General features: G+C 46.2%; 2 protein-coding genes across 3 annotated transcripts; both read right to left on the bottom strand.

The window, feature by feature from the left end:
* Positions 1 to 431: 431 nt before the first annotated feature.
* On the bottom strand, positions 432 to 11384 carry dab2ipa (DAB2 interacting protein a). The gene is made up of 21 exons (XM_076154000.1): positions 11349 to 11384; positions 11083 to 11239; positions 10891 to 10967; positions 9601 to 9623; positions 7561 to 7705; positions 7191 to 7363; positions 6807 to 7078; positions 6234 to 6439; positions 5795 to 5939; positions 5487 to 5631; positions 5142 to 5378; positions 4810 to 4999; positions 4359 to 4594; positions 3687 to 3778; positions 3125 to 3601; positions 2350 to 2624; positions 2130 to 2243; positions 1916 to 2038; positions 1311 to 1390; positions 1059 to 1146; positions 432 to 602 (listed from the first exon to the last, which is right to left on the bottom strand). The coding sequence occupies exons 1-21, from the start codon at positions 11382 to 11384 to the stop codon at positions 432 to 434; spliced, it is 3462 nt and encodes a 1153-aa protein (XP_076010115.1).
* Positions 11385 to 11716: 332 nt separating this feature from the next.
* Positions 11717 to 18706, bottom strand: phf19 (PHD finger protein 19). 2 transcript variants are annotated; one of them, XM_076154329.1, is made up of 14 exons: positions 18446 to 18706; positions 17339 to 17564; positions 16870 to 16951; positions 16667 to 16780; positions 16435 to 16529; positions 15834 to 15982; positions 15652 to 15747; positions 15101 to 15290; positions 14928 to 14995; positions 14588 to 14734; positions 14418 to 14478; positions 14218 to 14303; positions 13908 to 13994; positions 11717 to 13659 (listed from the first exon to the last, which is right to left on the bottom strand). In XM_076154329.1, the coding sequence occupies exons 1-14, from the start codon at positions 18454 to 18456 to the stop codon at positions 13329 to 13331; spliced, it is 1743 nt and encodes a 580-aa protein (XP_076010444.1). In that variant the 5' UTR covers positions 18457 to 18706; the 3' UTR covers positions 11717 to 13328. The 2 variants fall into 2 exon arrangements, with proteins under 2 accessions (XP_076010444.1, XP_076010445.1); XM_076154330.1 differs by lacking the exon at positions 18446 to 18706 and adding an exon at positions 17809 to 18049.
* Between the last annotated feature and the right edge of the window lie 151 nt (positions 18707 to 18857).

Here is an 18857-nt window from a genome sequence, read left to right as displayed (position 1 = left end):
GAATCTCTGAACAACAAACACACAAAACAATCAAAATAAACTTACAACTCTACAGAGGCCCCCCAAAGGCCCACAGAGGCCCCCGCAAAGGCCTACAAGGACAATTGAGGGTCTATGGAAGCCCATAGCGACCCACAAGAACCAAACAGATTCTGTTCAGACCAGAACCGGAACCACACAGACGGCCCACTCTGATTTGTGGAAGTTTCTGGACTCCAGCTTTTAACAGGAAGTGCCACATAATAGCAGGATATGATGTCACACTTTGATGCTGTGAGTGAAACATGCAAAAAAAGGAACCACAAAGGCTCAGAGACGTGACCTGTCAGTCAAACCTGCCCCTTGCCTGTCACACAGTCAGGTTCCTCATGCAGTCAGAGCCAATCACAGCTATGCAGCTTCCACCCTCATCCAATCACATGCCCCGCTGTTCAACAGTTTCCAGAATTGCGAAACTCTCCATTTTCTGTGATCTGCAGAGATGAGGTGTTGCTAGGCGACAGGCCATTACGCTGTGATGTCACTGCGTAACGTTCCTTCAGTTGAGTGAGCGCTGCCATCAGGCGACTGTTAGCAGCATCCAGACTGGAGATCCTTTTTTCCTGAGACACAGACAGGTAAGCAGAGACAGACAGGTGGACACAGCTTGTTATCATGGTGGTAATATAGGTTGTGTTTAGCTCCTCCCCTCAGACAAACACATTGGGCCTGATTCAGTTTGGGACTTAAGGTGGTTGCACATGTCAAATGGTCCACAGGGAAAGTTTGTGGTTTTCAGATCTGAGTGATGTTCTGCATGTGAGCAGACACATCAGGACACACTAGGCCATTCATTGATTATTAAATGTTTGGTGAAATTAAAAGACCTAAACAATGCAGCGATCATCATGATGTTCAGACACCAGTTACACAAGACTTAATACTGCCCCCTGTTGGAGAGAACCACTCAAAGGGAGCTTCCAATATAACTCTGACGTCTGAATACAGAGGAGACTTCTGTACGTGTGTCTGGACTCTGAATCACACTCAGAGAGAGACAGACAGAAATACAGACAGACCTGTGCCTCGATGATCTTCTGTTTGGAGTCGACCACAGCCTGCATGTCAGAGTGATCTTTCTTCAATTCCTCCTCAACGGCCATCAACCTGCAGAAGGTCACAGGTCAAAGGTAATTGACATGCTGTGAGTAAACGTGTCAATGTGAACAGGGAGTATGAATGATTACAACGTTACTATCACATTGGTTCAGCCAATCTGAGCACCAGAACAAGAACCAGCACTGCTTTGGTGTAAAAGAGGTAACAGAGACCTGCTGATGATGCTGTTCATCTGAAGGTCTTTATCATCCTGCAGTCTCCTCAGACGACTCTCTGTGTCCTCCAACCGGGCCTGCAGCCAGCACACACACACACAGACACACACACACACACACACACACACACACACACACACACAATGATGATGTATGTTTGTCTGGGTTTTCAAAAACAAACAAACAGAAACATTGGAACGGATGATAGCCATTGTTTTTGTTGTAGCTGTGAATACACCGTCATACACTGTAACCATATACAGTATGTGCCAAGGAGAGTGAGTTGGTTCCTACAGTCCCACCACTGAGCAACAATTTTCATCATTGGCGTTGGGTTCTAACTGCCAGCCTATAGACAGCTTGGACGAGGTTTCACAGGGGTGTACATTGCACCAGGTCACCGCACCATCGTGACCATTCAGAGCTTTTGGAGTGGCTGAAAGATTATTGGTCCTCCTCATCGAACAGCGACAGAGCCCTTGTGCAGCATCATTCCAGCATTGCCTCTATACCCTCCTGCGTACAGTAACAAATATACACACACACACACACACACACACACAGTATATGGACATAGATGTGATATGTTCTATTGCTCACACCTGGTACTCCTGCAGCATGCGTTGGTTCTGCTGATCCTGGACCAGCAGCCTAGCTTCACACTCCTCCTGCCGCAGTGCCGCAACTCGCAACTTATCCTGCAGAATCGCAATTTCCTGCTGATACTGCACACACAAACACAGTCAGTGAGTTTTTTCATGTAATGCAGCCCGGTATTTATTATTGCAGATTTTACTCACAGTTGTGCTTTCTGACCTTATCAATCAGGGCGTCGTCATGGCGATCATCCTCTGTGTCCCCATAGGAGGACGTGGAGTTCATGTTGAGCAGCCAAGCTGCTGTACGATCTAACGCACAGGGAGAGGGAGCCTAAACACACACACACACACACACACACACACACACACACACACACACCATTTAAAGTTGTGACATCACCATGGGTTCAACTGACATCACTGTGCTGAGTGGTTACCTTGGTAACAGCTCGTTTCTCAGGACTGTCGCCCTTGGATGATGAAGATGTCTGTCTGAGACGAGATTGGCCACTGCTGGGCCAATCGGGACTCGATGACATCATGCTACCAGAGGCGGGGCGAGGAGGGTAGGCAGAGCCACCGATGCCACTGCTGAGCATGTGGGGGGGCGTCCGGCCCCGGGGAGGCCCAGGAGGAGCAGTGGTAGGAGGGGGAGGTTGGTCAATACGACGCTGAGGAGCCGACGAGTTTGGACGAGGAGGGGCGGAGCTTCCTGACCAGACAGGAAAAACAACAACATCAGACACACAGACCTGCTAGTGTTTATTCTTTCCTTCCTAATTACATAAATAAATCATAGCTCTAATTTCCAGCAGATAACAAGAGAAGAATGGAGATGCATCAGACATTCTATTGGCTAACTGGCATTTTGTTTGAATCATTGTGTTAATTACCTACATTTGAACATCATCCTCATCATATCTGAACTTCTCTTGGTCGTTTTCCAGTTTGCCATCATAAATGATGTCACATTTTGTGTAGTAAATGATCAAAGTCATTTCTGTGCTAAACAATTACAAATCTTAGTCACTCATCATCACCATTCATTCAATCACTGTGTTAGTCTTCAACTACTAACTAACAAATTACTTTCTTATCAATTCATTGTAAAAATGAATTTAGTCACTGAGAGTCATTGGTCACTTAAGTTTCCATATGTGATAAATAAAATAACGACTGTTGATCGAGTCTCTAACATAACTGGTGTTGTACCTGGCTGGGTTTCCGTTATCGTCAGCGCTCTTCTGGAATATTCTTCACCACTGCTGCTGCTGGACAACGCTGACATGCGGTCGCCTCGTTCGCCAGGCCCGAGCCCCACAGACATCTGGGTGAGGAAGGCTGGTTTGGTTGCCATGGTGGTCCTATCATCACCGTTTCCCTGAGAACCAATTGAGCCATCAGAGGGTGTGGCGTCAGCCTGCTGCTGGGGTTGCCGTGGTGACGTTGCAGTCATGTGGTAGACCGGGTTCTGGAATGAGAGGGGGAGGAGCCCGGTCCTGCGCTGCCATTGGCCGTCGTCGAGGCCATCACTAGGTGAGGAGTCATGCAGGTCGACGAGAGACAGACTGCGGCTCTCATTGTTCAGCTCTGACTCCTCCCTTCGGCCACCATTGGCCAGGTCAAACCCCGCCTCATTGTCGTTGGGCTCTGAGTAGGAGGAGCTTGGAGCTGGAGAGCCCTGCAGGCCTACAGGAGGACAGAGAGGGTTGAGAGTCACAGGTTGAGGGGGTCAAATATTAAAGTGTTATAGAGACTAGAGGTCAAAGGTCACCTGTTGCAGGCTGCAGGCTGGATCCTTTGGTGACAAAGAATAAATCTTTGTTCTCTGGAGTTGGAGAGGGAAGTCTGGTAAAGTCTACCAAACTAACACACACACACACACACACACACACAGTTACAACCTGCCTGTGAATGACATTGGCTGAGCTCTAAGAACGATTCAATTACAGTCTCACACTTTAATATTATGGGATGTATCCATTGGGATGTATGATTCTCAGGCAACTGGACTTGGAAGTAAGGACTTGAAGACGTTTATCCTCTCATCCAAAGGGCGTCTTCAGTTCTGACTTGCTGGTGCAGATTTCCAGGATTTAACCTCTGTGGAGTCATAGTCAGGGTTGTTGATATTACGCAGGTGTGGATGATGGTGACAGGCGTTGGGGTTCTCCTTTCTGTGACCGTGAGAACGACCCCACAGAGGTTAAATCCTGGGAATCCCCACCAGTCAGTCAGAACTGAAGAAGCCCTTTGGGATAAATGACTTCAAGTCCTTACTCGCAAGTCCACTTGCCTGACAATCAACTTTCCTTGGACACCAGGACCTGGAAGACTGAGAACCTTCACAGGATGTAGTGAACCTGTACAAACCAGGCCCTGCCCTATCTGCTATGATTGTACTACCTGTATGTTTTGAATAGTGTTGCCTAAGCGTAATGCTAACCCGCTGTCTAATCCCACGCCGCCCTGCATGCCCATTGAAGGATTGCAGGTTGCCAGTGGAGGAGAAACAGGTGGAGACAGAGGTGGCGGAGACATAGGGGGAGGGGACACCACTCGCTGAGGCTCCGGGGTTGAAACGGCCACTCCCACCAAATTACTGACACCGCCTGGATTAACGAGGGCTGCGGAGACCTCCCTCAGGATACGAGGTAGAGGACCCAGTTTAGACAGACAGGACTGCAGACAGACAGAGGGATGGAGACACTTTATTGATCTGATAGCACACAAACCTGAGATTAAATACATCAATGTTAGCAAAATACATGGCAACAAATTAAAGCCATAAATGATAAGTCATGAAGTGAAGTGAGGGTTTGCCACAGGAGAACCACAGGACCAAGTGACCACAGGAGAACCTGCAGAAAGAGCCTGCAGACAGGGCTTAGGTTTACCTGGTCCAGCTCGGTCAGCAGGGTGTGGAGGCTGGACAGCTCTCGGCCCAGGTCAATGTAGCCATCAAAGCCGGCGGTGTGGTTCAGGCCCTCCGGGTTTGAGATCTCCTGCAGGAAGCGTTGCATGCTGCTCCACTGCCGCTCCACAAAGTCATTCATGAAGAGCATGTACTCCTCCTTAGTGCCAAACCTGCAGGACAACACACACACATGCTCAAACTGTAGCATTTTAGCATGCTGACCTACAGTCACTTATTCTCTAGACATTCTTGTGATTGACAGGATGGTGAGCCAACCAGAGTTGAGCATTGTGAACAGGTGTAAATTCATACTTGCTGAAGTTGGCAAGGGTCTGGATGACCTTTGCTATGAGGGTCAGAGTTCGTGCTGTGCGTTCGTCTGGGTATTCCTGCGTCAGGTCAAAAAGTGACGGTGACATCACAGCCGGACACAGGAAGCGCAGGAAGAGCGACGCGCTGATCAGACGCTCACTGATATCCAGTCGTCCCCGGTTACCACACTCCTGCCGCCATGACACAAAAACCTCCTTCAGCTCCCTGGGAAACACCCTGCAGGGGGCGTAAATACACCATATCAATATTTGTTTTCAGTGTGTATGTTAGTGTAAGCATGTGCGTGTGAGCATGTCATTGTGCGTGCGCAGTAGCGTGTGTGACCTGAAGGAGTCAAGGATCTTGCAGAAAGCGAGTTCACAGCACATCCTCAGGTTTGCCTGATGCTCTGCGAGGTCAGAGGTCGCACATCGAGATGGGTCCACCTCACAGTTTTCATCTGACTCGTACAGAGCTTTGATGAACTCACCTGAAAACATAACACACACAGACACGTGTATATACTGTCTGTACTGTACATGAAGGACACACAATCTGCACACCAGTGTCTTGTGCAACAACAATTTGGGATCCCTAGAGGAGCCACCCCTCCCCCATATTGTATTGTGTACTGTGTGTATTGAATTCTGTACCAAGGGCATCCTGCAGATACTTCTGTCCAATCAGCTTCAGGTATTCCTCAATGCTCTTTGTTGCCAGCGTGTTTTCCCTGAAGATCAGCTGGTCATTGTCACGGCAACGGTCCACCTCTGACATCATCAAGTCTGTCAGGAAGTCCTGCAGGCAAATAGAAGTTTGTGGTTGTGTTTAATGGTTTTCTGAAGGTTGTAGAGTCATTACCGTGTGGTTTTAATGGTTTCCTGGAATCAAGTCAAGTCAATTTTATTTCTATAGCCCAATATCACATACAATGTCTCAAAGGGCTTTACAGGCCCACAACATCAGGAAAATACCCAACCCCACCCAAAACTCCCTAGGAAGACCAGGAATGGTGGTTTTGATGTTTTTTTGGAGGTTTTGGGACATGACCTTGTGGTATGTATGGTTTTGCAACGGTTGCAGGAATGTTACCTTGGCCTTGCCGGTGCTGTGCAGAATGTGGATGAGTGCCGCAGCCAGCTCCTCTTTGGCTCTCAGGCTGATGGAGGCTTCCAGAGTGTTACACAGCAGGAGGTAGTTTGAACTTATGTACTCTGCAAACTCCTTGTACTGCTCCATGGGCAGGATGATGATGCTCTGATAACGCGCTTTAATACGCACAGTTGGAGAAGATTTTCCTGAAAACAATGAACAGCACCAAGTTAATATGGTAAAGAAGAGAAATGTGTTCATCGGCATAAATACAGCCACTGACAGATCATCTGTAGGTCTGGCTGATGGCATCCATGATATTTGGAGAATTCTTTACTCCTCTCTTTGAATATTTGAACTTCGTGCTGAATTCTGTAAAACATTAATTGAGTTAACATTACAATTGTTTTGCTGTTTCACTGCCTAGAGGCAAATGACATCACATGTTTTGAGAACATGAAGGCATAAAGGCTGAACCCCAAACAAAGGGCCAATGGTTCTGATTTAAGAGGCGAGTCCCCACAATGTGACTGTGTGAACTGCTTAAAGAATACCCACACACACTCCTCTCACCTCGGAGTGTATTGGGCGTGCTCACTGAGTACCACTTCTCCACCAGCTGTCGTCCAGTCACTGTAGCAACAGGGATGTTGACCAGTCCCACGTAACTGCTCTTGTCCTTCTTTCTCTTCCTATCGGTGTCTTTGTAAAGATGAAGAGTCACAGCGCTGATGGACGGAAGGCTGCTGAAGTCGAAGCGTTCACCCCAAAATATGTTGTCGGTTTTCAGCTTACAGGACGTCCTGGCGTACAGACTGTCGTCCAAACATAACTCACAGAAATACCTGAAAATGTATTAAAATATGACAAATGAATCTCCAGAACCTCCCCAGTGATAACTTGAACCTCCTTCCTGGATTAGAACCCTATGAAGAAGCCACACTGAAGTGTTCTTACCTCTTTTTGGCAGGCAAATCTTTGGCCTCAATCACCCACACAGTCAGGACGTTCTCCAGCCTCCTGCTGTTGTCCTTGTTGGGATGGACGGCTCTCCTCAGGTTCTCCATCCATTTGTCCCTCTCTGCTGCTGAACGACATGAGAAACACTTGGTCCCTGTAGAGGTCGTCACCTAGGGGACAGCAAACTGGAGGTCATCATCAAGGAAACTCAGGGGCTTTGCTAAAGGAGAAGCTCAGACAATGTACACATTTATATTAAATATTGGAACGTTTGTGAAGAAGGTTTAATGATGGTTAATCTTTAAAGCAGTGAAGAGATGAAATGCACACGGGTGCATGTGTGTGTGTGTGTGTGTGTGTGTATTACTTCGAAGCAGTAGTCTTGTCCCAGCAGGGATGAGTGAACTGGTTTGATGATCACTGATTGGTCCATGGTTGGCTCCAGCGATGACACACACCCAGCACTTAGCAACGAGTCGTGGCTACCACAATGGAGCTGCAGCATCACACACCTGAACACACACACAAACACAGAAACACAGATCAAAAACAACGTGACGTAAGCATGTCTGTAGCTGTGCACTTTTCCTTTCCTCTTGAATTTTTCTGTGGTTTTCGGTTTTGTATACATCAACAGGAAACAGCAGAATCTTTACAGCTCAACCACTGAATCTTAATTAAAATGCAGCTATAACAAACTCCCCTCATCACCTGTACAGTTTTTGAGGGGAAGATGGAGACGTAGCTGCAAAATTACAGAATCACAAAGGATATTAAGGTGCCATTGTGAAAGAAATTAAAGAATCCTGACAGGACTGAATATCATCCCTATGGTTTGGGTGTTCCTGGACCAGAAAATGTAGGTCGGTAGATTCACCCATGCTGCTTTGAACAGCTCCAGACTCCTGAGGGGACATGGGGGGAATATAAAAGAGTGTAGAGTCCAACAAGAGGACTCCAGTACGTGTCAGGGACTAGAGACACTTCTATGGCAGCACGGTAGCACAGTGGTTAGCACTGTTGCTTCACTTCACAGCAAGCGAAGCAATGTTTGGATGCGTGCTGACCCTAGTGGTCTCTGGTGTGCGATGGGTTAAATGCAGTTAGTCGTTAGTGGCACATGTGACCCAAAGAGGCCCAGCGGCTGTGGAGAATGAATGACTTAAATTTTATTGTGTGAAAATACAACATATACAATCTTCTTCTATTCTAATGACCTGAACTCATTCTAGCACAATGTGTTGAGGGATGTGAAGCAGGTAAACACTAGATGGACCAGAGGGCAGACCCCCCCACCCCCAATCCCCAAGGTAACAGACCTCTCAGGACCTTCTCCCCTCTAACTGAGGAGGATGGGTCCAAACTTCTATATGACATGTCTAAATCACACTGCTTGTCCACAGGGGGACCTCAGGGTTCAGTGCTTGGACCTCTTCTCTGCACGTTCCATTTCTATGCTGACCAAACGCAACTCTTCTGTCAATGATTCAACAAACTCCTTGTAACGAGGTGCAGGCAGAGAGAAAAGCAGAGATATCCATGTTTCTAAGAATAGATCAAATCATAGATGAGTACAGGGATTACAGAGGGACATAACGGAAACAGCACCAGATGATGGAAAATAAAGGATGGGCTGAATTAGGAGTTAAACATAATCCGGATGTTTGTCCAATCGGCTCTCAACACTAAAGGCCCTCTCTCATCATGAGCCACTGTGAGCTGTCGTTTCCTTAGCTGGAGAAGCATCTCTCTCTCTCAAAACTGGTCCATGGTTGGTGTTGCTTCTATGTTTTGAGGTCGTTAACATTAGAGAGTGCCTTCTGTTCACACACTTCACTGCACGTGTGCAGTGGCGAACATATGATATACGCAGCTACATGAGACCGATGAAGGTACAGTTGGCTAACTTCCCTCTGGAATTTGGCTCAAACCTCAGGAAGAAGGCAAATCATTGTGAAGGAGTGCCCGATTCTCCATCTGCCCGATCAGCTGTCTGTCTGTGTGTCTCACTCTCTCTGTCTTACTTCCTATCGCTCTCTCTCTGGGTCTCTTAGCATGTTTTGCATCTTCACCTTGTTTGGTTCAACATGTAGGCTGACAGTGCGTGTTAGGCTTAGCCACATGCTAACATACAAAGCTAACAGAAGCCATGCTATCACACGCACACACACATACACACACACAAGCACACACACGCACACACAAAAGCAGAGAAATGCAGCATGCATGATTGTGCAAATGAGGTAAAGACGAAACACACAGAGCAGAAAAATTCAATTCATTGTTAAACTGGTCACACACGCACACACACACACGCACACACACACACATACACACACACACATACACACACAGATGACAAAGGCAGTTAATGCATGCAGGAGCAGCAGTGCAGATACTCACCAACCATTCTGGAGGGGGGGAGGGCTGCTGAAGAGGAAGAGGAGGAGAAACAAAGGATGGAGAAGATTCTGTCTCAATTAATCTGCGAGCTGTGAGGGTCCTGCTGCCGATGGTGCACAGCAGCCTGTCTGTCTGTTCCTCTGTCTGTATGTCTGTCCGTCTATCTGTCTCTCTCTCCCTCTCCCTCTCTCTCTCCGTCAGCAGTGGCCCCTCCCCTGCAGTGAGGTTGCCCTACTTCCTTCTCTCCTCCTCCTCCTTCTTCCCGTCTCTTTCATTTGATGATGTCACTTTGTCATTTATCAAACATCACATTAAATCAGGACTGCTTCACAAACACTGATTGGTTGCTAGATTCCTGTGGGCGTGGTCTATTTGACATGCACACAAGGGGACATCACAGTGTGATTACAGGAGCATTTATTCATTCTGTTGTGAGCGTGTCGTACGCTCAACATACACAAACATAAAGCATCACACTGCAAATATTGAATAATGACTTAATAAAAAATGTGATTTGGCACAGATTGAACTGATCACTGATTGAGCTGATCACTGATTGAATTCATCATCTGAAGGAGGCACCTGTGCTGCAGCCTTCTTTCTTACAGCTTAAGTGCTTATACTTTTTGGGTGTGTATTGTTGTTGCTAATATAAAGAACAGTCCTCAGGCAACTCGTGGGAATCAACAAAACAACCGCCTGGAGATACAAAACCTCGAAGTAAATCACCATGATGCTGTTGGCTAGGTAGCAGGCTAGTTACCTAGCACGTACTGAAGAATATTTCCTTGCTCACTTGTCTCTTTTGGAAGGGACTGAAGGAAGACTGAGCAAAGGCAGGCTAACGTGGACCAGCTCCCCAGCTGGGCTCTACAGCCCCTAAATCCATGTGATAGAGCAACAACACGCACCCTCATTGACACGCTGGGGTTTCCGGATTGGACTGTGAAGCTTTCGTGTCCTGGTAGGGAACTAAATGTGTCCCAGGGTTTAACCACCTACACTTCTGCCTGCACACCCTTCCATCCCTTCACACCTTCTTGGTTTACATCACATGGACACTAGCAAGCTTCACAGCTGAGGATGTTAGATGTTTCTAATGTGTTTTCCTCGTGTATGTAACTTCTTCTCTTCCTCTTCTGGCCTGTGGGTGGAGCCTGCTAGCAGTTGTACACCTCATATTTGGGATCAGCTGAGCTGCTGTTACCATGGAAACAGCAGACTGGATTTGAAGTGGAAAGTGTGTGTGTGTGTGTGTGTGTGTGTGTGTGTGTGTGTGTGTGTGAGTGGTTACCATGTTTCTAGCTGTGGGTGTGTCCTTTGGGGAGCTACTGAGCATGCTCTCTGGGCAGACTCCTCTCTGTGGAGCATCTGTGAAAACACAGCAGAAAAAATGCGTTGTGGGTGTGTGAAGCTGTGTTTCCATGGTGATAACAGCAGCTTTCATCTCATGGCTGTTATTTGACTTCCTGCCCGCCATCCTTACTTCTCAGTGTCAGGTCGTCACCCAGATGCTGAGCGCTTGAGAGTCTCTTTTCAGACTGAGAGGTGTGATGTGCCTCCTGGAGACACATTGGCACCACTTTGGCTTCCTGCTCTGTTCCTCTTTCAGTCCCAGGAGGCTCCTTGAGGACTTTTCCAGCCTGCAATCGCAAAAGGTGGAGATATTTTTAGGTTTAGACAGACTGAATTTACAACAGTATGGCTACGTTCTGGGTGTTCGTTATCAGATCACAAGATCCTGGTAGTGACCAAAGTCATGAGGTTGAAGATACAAGTAGCCGACATGAGTTTTCTCTACAGGGTGTCAGGGCTCAGCGACAGGGTCAGGAGCACCTCTGTTCCTGATTCAGCATCAGCCTCTTGTATGTCTGCCTGAGGAAGCGTTAAAGACACAAGAAGAAGAACAATCCCTTATACAATTCAGTTCCTCACCCTGTTGTTTTCTTTGAACATATACAGATACAGATACATGCACGAAACACACACACACACAATATGCCTGGAAAATATGGAGGGAGAGGAACATTTGGGCAACTTTACTCAGGATGCTGCCTCCAAGACCTGCAGGTGGACAAGTGGAGGAAGAGGGATAAATGAATACACACACAGATCAGAAGTCAAAGATCAGAACTTATTTTATTGAAATGAAAGCTGTCAGTTGATTGGTCCACTTCACAAACATACAAACAGGAGGCGGGGCCTACCACATGATCCAAACAAACGTTCAGACAGCCAATCAGAGCTGGGTTATGAAGTGCTGCAAGCTTAAAGTGACAGAGTGACAGTTTAACGTCTCAGAGACCCTTAGCATGTCTGCTAGCACAGTTGGCATTCCTTTGCTAGCTTCAAGCTAGCTGCGAGTTTACTCTGACATCACAGAACGATGCTCATTTTAGAATTTTTTTTCTTACATTTGAATAGAATGTTCAAATGGTTGCTAATTGAATCACTGTGATTGGTTCTCAGCTCACGGAACAGATTTGCATAGATTTAGGTTGTGATGAGTTTCTATCAGGGTTCTACTGTGGGTCCTCACACATGAGGTCACAGATAATTGGAGAGATTCAAATCTAGCATAAATAAAAAAAAATGAAATGTCATTGATTCTGGAATTTTTTTCCTGTGATGTCATGACTTGCTAAAGGAATACCCTGAAGGTGACAAACTGCTCTTATTTCTTTACAGTTAGTTGTTAGTTCACTTCAAGTGAGTGAATCTCACCTAATAAATTTGCACATGATGTTGACAATGAGTTGTCTCTGTTGCAATGTCTGACAGCAGGAGGCGCTGTAGAACCAAGAGACTTTCATAACTATACAGTCGGTGTTTGTGAGAGCTCAGGCCATATGATGCAGACCAGCAAACTCATTCACTCCATTAGACTTACATGTCGCTATAAGGATGGGCTGCTGCTTGCTTTTAAGGCACAAGCACACATCAGTGTGACAGCGGAGCTCACAAGTGTCTCTACACAGGCTGAGCTGATGTCAGTTACATACTGTTCAACAAAACCTTAGATTTGCTGAATTAAAAAAAATTTCAATCTGGGAGTTGAGGGCTTTCAGCTCATAATCAATATATAATACATTTATGAACAAATGCATTTATGTGAAGCAGGGGCATGTTGAACTGTGTAACACCATGGAACTAATGGAGAGTCAGCAAACATTTCATGCAGTATTGCCGCTGATCTTACATGATAAAAAGCTTCAAACCTTTTAGTAAATACCCTCAAACACGATTTACCTTGTCTCAGCCACAAATATTTAGTTAATGTGATCCTTAGATTGAGTTTTTGTCTAATTATTAAATTGAAGAAACCAGTGGTTCCCAAACTTTTTCTGCAGGGCCCCCTTTCTATAGATCAGAATATTTTTGCGCCCCCCCCCCCCCCAACAAAAAACAACCAGGCCGAAGAGTTGCAGTAAAAACAGACAGACAAACCTGATAACAAAGGATACAAATACATGGAGCAATAATGTTATCTGGACGCTCATTCTCCTGCAGCGAGACGAAGAAGTATCGCCTCATTCATTTACCTGAGGTGGTACTTATTCATATCGCTCCTCTTCCGATCCCGCCCCCCACTTTGGGAACCACTGGAATATGCCATTTCATCTGTGACGCTGAACAGATGGCATTTGGCTAATTGGCGGTTTGGTCTGGTAAACTCAGTCTTTTCCTCCAATCAACATCCACATTTCCTAAAAAGGAGCCCAAGCTCTCTTCCTAATAAGGTGTTGGCCCCTCCCACTCCAGCAGGTATTGGACTGTTCCCTGTGGAGTGACACGTCGAGCCAACACCTGATACCGCTCCCCATTGGTCAATCTGCCTGCCACGCCAAAGTAAGAAGAAATGGAGGAATGGAGATGGGAGGAGTCAGACAGTAAGTGGGCGGGATCCGTTGTCAAGGAGGCATGGCTTGTAACTTCTTGTTTCTGCAAGATCTTGGCCGGTTCCTTGACTCCAAGCTCTTCGCCAAGTTCCTCCCCTGCCTCACTGCGATTGGCCCACTGGCTGTAGCTAGGCAACTTCCTCTTCCTACTTCCCACTCTCCTCCTGAAAGAACAGAACACACCGGTCAAAGTTGAGGGGTCAGAGGGGATCACAAAGGCCGCATCCTAATATGCCGACTCAGTGATTCCACACTCATTAGGGAGCCGCAGTGACCTCTGACCTTTAGAGTGCAGACAGTTTTCCTGTTTGTTTTCATGCATTATCATAAATTCCTTTTTATTCCATAGTGTCCTGGACTCCCGGTAAACCAGATTCAATGCAGCTGGACGACTTGGACCAGTCAGAGTTACCTGAAGTGGTAGGAGGAGCTTGTTGTTGCAGAACCTGAGGTGGATGCATCCGTGGAGTCCTGATCAATACTGACTGATCGACTGGAACTACGTAGGGAAAAGAGGGAGGAGAAGAACGATCAGTCTAACTGAAACAATGACTCATCGTTTTTATCCGCTTCAGTTAAACATTCTCAGTCTTTCCCTTTGGTTTCTTCCCGCCTGTGTGTTACTCTGCATGTCTTTCTCTCTCTGCCTGCATGTGTGTCTCTCTGTCTTTCTCCGTCTGTCTATGTGTCTCTGTCTCTCTCAGCCCATCTGTGTGTCTCACCTCTTCAGGCTCTGTAACTCGTCCAGGGTAAAATCAAAGATATTGGCCATGTGATGATTGGACGTCCGACGAGAGGACAGCTCATTCTTCACAACACACACACAGAAATGTTAATGTCATTGAGACATTAGCTGAGTTTTGATTTGACAACTCATCACAGAGAAACAAACCACAACCAGAAACTCAACATAGTCACTCACCTTGGGAATGGCATGTTCTAGGAGCCACTTGGATTTGATCTTCCTTTTCTCTGCTGAAGCACTGGAACCACGCACACGCACACGCACACGCACACACAGTGTTAAAAGGTCAGATGTGAGGTGTGAAATGTGTGTGAAACATCAATAACAAACAAAAACACGACAAACACCTGTTCTTCGCTCCGCCCTTTTTATGACCTCGCCCACCATCACTCTGAGAACGCTCTGGAAAGAGTTTAGAGGGGGGGTTGGGGGGGACACGGGTTCGCAGCCGAAAGATGCACTTCCTCTTTTTGATCTCTTTCCCACACAGAAACCTGAACACAGAAATATGAACTTATTTACAGAACACCTATTTACATACATGCACCCATACATTATCAGTGATGTCACATCTGCTTGTTTGTACAGTATGTGGAACCACTGGAATCATGACACTGTACACTGGAAGCACTCTTGCTTGTTGTGTTCATCTTTGTGTGTGTGTGTGTTTGTGTGTGTGTGTCTTACTTGCTCTTGTACTTGTTCAGAGCCTCCAAGAGGTGGCGCCCTCTCTCTGCCGGAGGAGTGTTAGACAGCTAAACAGACAAACAAACAAACACCTTGAACTTGTCACTATGGTAAATAATCATGTATAGAAAGCTGTATGTTAGAGTATCTTGTGGTCTAGTCTAGTTCTGTACCTTTCCCAGCTGTAAGTGGTCCCAGTTTGCAGAGGTGAAAGTCTGGATCTCATCCAGCTCAAAGTATTTTTTCTTGCTGCTGATGGAGAGATTGTAGAGGACCAAATGAACCAGATCCACCCAGCGCAGAGCTAAACGCCGAAGATACTCCGATCCTCTGTTACACACCGAACACAGGAAGAGGTAGAACCTGCAGGAGGAGCATAAACCAAAGGCCTCATCACAGCACAGCCTGCTGCCCTCTGCTGGGCTGTTCACTACATGCCTGCGTGTGCTCACAGACTCAGCTCATCAAATATTCAAGAGGTCAGAGGTCCGGTGCCATATGAGGTCGAGACAACAAACCTTCCAACAAAGAAAGTTGGACGTGGAAGACTGACTTGTGATGGCGCACTGTTGTGTTACACTAGCAGGATCAGGTGACTGAGGTCAAAGGTTTTACAGAACAACAAAACATTCTTTAACCTGACTTGCGGTCAATACAACACGTAACTATAGTCAAAGTAAAACACACAGAGATTGAACAAGCTTGTTTGTGTACGCAGTGATACCTGTCGCCAAACAACATGGTCTCGTGAAGGCACTGAGTGCAGGCTTCATGGAACCACTGCTGACACCGGAAACACTGCAGCATCTTCAGATACCACCTAGAAACAAACAAGCAGCTTAGTGACACAATGTGACACTTGGTAGAAGCAGACAGTGAACCCTGTCTCTGATTGGTTTGCCTTACTCTCCAGGGCCTCCACAGTAGCAATAACACTGCTGCTGATTGGTCCGATGCTGTGAGTCCCAGTCCAGAGAGTCCAGCTCGTAGGGGAACACCTGCTTCATGGCTGACAGAGCTTTGGCTATGGGACCTTTCTTTAGAGCGCCACCTTTCTGTAGAGACCACACACACACACACACACACACACACGCACTTTAATCTTCCAAGAATTAAGTCAAAATATTAGAATATATAGAAAAAAAGTCTTAATGTTGACGGAATGCATAAATTACGCTTTTACTCTCAACATCACAAACTAAACTTTTACTCTATAATATTTTCTAATGGGCAGATCTTACAAGTCCTACATACAGATCACTAGGTCCGTCTATCTAAATATCCCAGACCTTCCTCCTGGCCCTGCCTCAGGTCTAAATATCTGAATATATACTGAGCACCAACACATTCAGCTCTGGACCAGAATTGCCCTTAAGCATAAGTTACGTGTCCTGACTTGAATTCCAATTTGTCTTGAAAAACGTAACTTGTTGGTAACCCGGGAGACATGGAGAGAAAGGCTCAGAGTGCATTGGTGCTGGTTTTGTGTGTCTGTGTGTGTGCGTACCCTGACAGCCAGGGCGAAAATGCACCGTCTGCAGAACCAGGGACAGGGAGCACTGCTGCCCTCTACAGGAGGAACATGACAATGCTGGTGGAAACCTGTAGAACAGAGCAAGAGACAGACAGGGAGACGTTTGTCTTAAGGAAACCTAGCCATCTTCAAAATAACTGTTACTGCACATTTGAGACACAGTTAAAGTCATTTAATCAGCCGTCTCACCACCTGTCTCACTCACCTATGCCACACTTCCCACAGATAAGGATTTGGTTGTTTTGGATGGCCTGGCTATCAAGGTGTGACTCCGCCCCCCGGCACACTGAACAGCGGGGCTCCTCCCCCGGCACTCCAGCTGGAGCATGTGAGTAAGACCATTAAACTCTTTCTTCTTTTAAAGTTATGTTTGTGACATACATAAACACGTGCTTGTTTGTCTCTCACCGTGCTGGATGTCCTTCCATAGGACCCAGAATTTGGAGTTGTCCTCGAACGTCACAAAGCAGCTCTGCCTGGGAGGGCTGACCTGTCCACCAATCAGAACACAGAACTTTAAGTGAGCCAATCAGAAAACAGAGCCTTAACTGAGCCACTCAACATCCTTCAACAGCCTAAAGATGAAGATGAACCTAGTTTGTCTCTGATGTTTCAGTTTCATGTTTCAATTCTCTGTCTTTACAGCAGCAGACTGAGAAGAAGAGAGAAGAAGAGGCAATACACAATACTATCCATCTATCTATCTATCTATCTATTTTTAACATATGCAACAATACAAACAATAATACGAGTACAGAGAAAGAGAGCAAGCGTACTGATGCCAGGCTATAACCATACTCTGAGTGTGTGTGTGTGTGTGTGTGTGTGTGTGTGTGTGTGTGTGTGTGTGTGTGTGTGTGTGTGCGTGCGCGCGTACCCTCTGGATCTTGCCCAGGTAGTAGAGTCCATCTGACCAATGACAGAGCACGAATTGCCCGACACCCAGACTGGAATCCGCCTCTTCTTCTTCTTCTTCTTCTTCTTCTTCATCATCATCATCATTAACATCCTCCAGGCCACGCCCCTTTTCTCGAACCACACCCTCTGTTGACACCTGAGGCTCCAGACCGCAGAGGGCTTCAATCAGGTCCTCGTGTAACATTCTACACACAGGCAGAAAATAAAATCACTGATCCTTCACAAACCAAGTTTCTCCAGAAAGCTGATGATCAATAATCACATTATGTCACTGAATCACTAAGGCTACTGAATTAAACCAGCACTTCTATGATCACAGCAAACTTTATAATTATATGTAAAGATAGCATCATAAAATAAATAAATAAACAAAATTAAAATTTAATGAATCAAAGTGTTAAACCAGAAGCAAAGACGAGCTACACTTACCTCAGACCCACAGACAGAGAGAGAGACAGGCAGGCAGATAGACGGGTGATTTGAAGAGACAGTTACACACACGGACAGACAGGTAGACAGGTAAATTGAGAGTGAGACAGGCAGATAGATGGGTGATCTGAAGAGACACACAGAGAGGTAAACAGAGAGAGACGGACAGACAGGTAAACTGAGAGAGAGATGGAGACACAAGCAGGCAGATAAAAGAGAGACAGGCAGGCAGATAGACGGGTGATCTCTTATGACTGATCTCTGAAGTGTCAGGGGGATTTTGACATGTCAGCGCAGGCGCAATGCGTTCTCTAGTTTGTATAAACCGTTATTTCAACCACAAACCACTAACTATAAACTGGTTAATGACCAGTTTATATAGCAACTAACATCAAACACTTCAAACAATGATCATCCTACAACAGAATATTGGACAACCCGGGTTAAACTAAACCCGGTACACACACTTTAGACCGGGCTAAACCACCACATCAACCCTTTAGATCGGGCTAAACGACCACATTAAACCCTTTAGACCGGGTTAAACCACCTCATAAACCCGTAAAACCGGATTAAACCACCACATAAACCTTTCAGACCGGGCTTAACCACCCAAAAATACAAAAATACACTTTACCTCCGATCCATTTCTTCTGTCCTTAGAGCAATACACTCATTATTCACATGAGACAAGTTTGATATCCGACAGACAGTCTCTCTCTCTCTCTCTCTCTCTCTCTCTCTCTCTCTCTCTCTCTCTCTCTCTCTCTCTCTCTCTCTCTCTCTCTCTCTCTCTCTCTCTCTCTCTCTCTCTCTCTCTCTCTCTCTCTCTCTCTCTCTCTCTCTCTCTCTCTCTCTCTCTCTCTCTCTCTCTCTCTCTCTCTTTTCTGGCGCTAAAACTTCAAATTTCGACAGCCGCCATTTTGTAGCTTTTCCCGCGAATCACAGGAGGAGGTTTTTTTCCTGTAATTTACATAACCAGCTACGTCATCATCAGCATCACCACTACAGGAAGTGCTGCAGTTTTTATGTTGCTGTATGTTTGGAAT

This window comes from Genypterus blacodes, unplaced genomic scaffold, assembly GCF_046128005.1.
Source record: "Genypterus blacodes isolate CSIRO-AG114 ecotype Tasmania unplaced genomic scaffold, CSIRO-AGI_Gbla_v1 ptg000061l_1, whole genome shotgun sequence".
Classification (NCBI taxonomy): Eukaryota; Metazoa; Chordata; class Actinopteri; order Ophidiiformes; family Ophidiidae; genus Genypterus; species Genypterus blacodes.
The sequence above is the reverse complement of the archived record's forward strand: the minus strand, read 5'-3'. Positions and strand labels throughout refer to the sequence as shown.

Coding starts and splice junctions, on each gene's coding strand:
- phf19 (XM_076154329.1), bottom strand. Junction 15,291..15,651: donor ACCATGTTGTTTGGCGACAG/GTATCACTGCGT, acceptor CTCCTCCTGCAG/GTTCTACCTCTTCCTGTGTT. Junction 13,660..13,907: donor AGCTCCTCCTACCACTTCAG/GTAACTCTGACT, acceptor CTGTTCTTTCAG/GAGGAGAGTGGGAAGTAGGA.
- dab2ipa (XM_076154000.1), bottom strand. CDS start 11,384: ATGTCGGCTACTTGTATCTTCAACCTCATGACTTTG. Junction 3,602..3,686: donor CAGCCTGCAGCCTGCAACAG/GTGACCTTTGAC, acceptor GTCCTCCTGTAG/GCCTGCAGGGCTCTCCAGCT. Junction 2,244..2,349: donor AGAAACGAGCTGTTACCAAG/GTAACCACTCAG, acceptor GTGTGTGTTTAG/GCTCCCTCTCCCTGTGCGTT.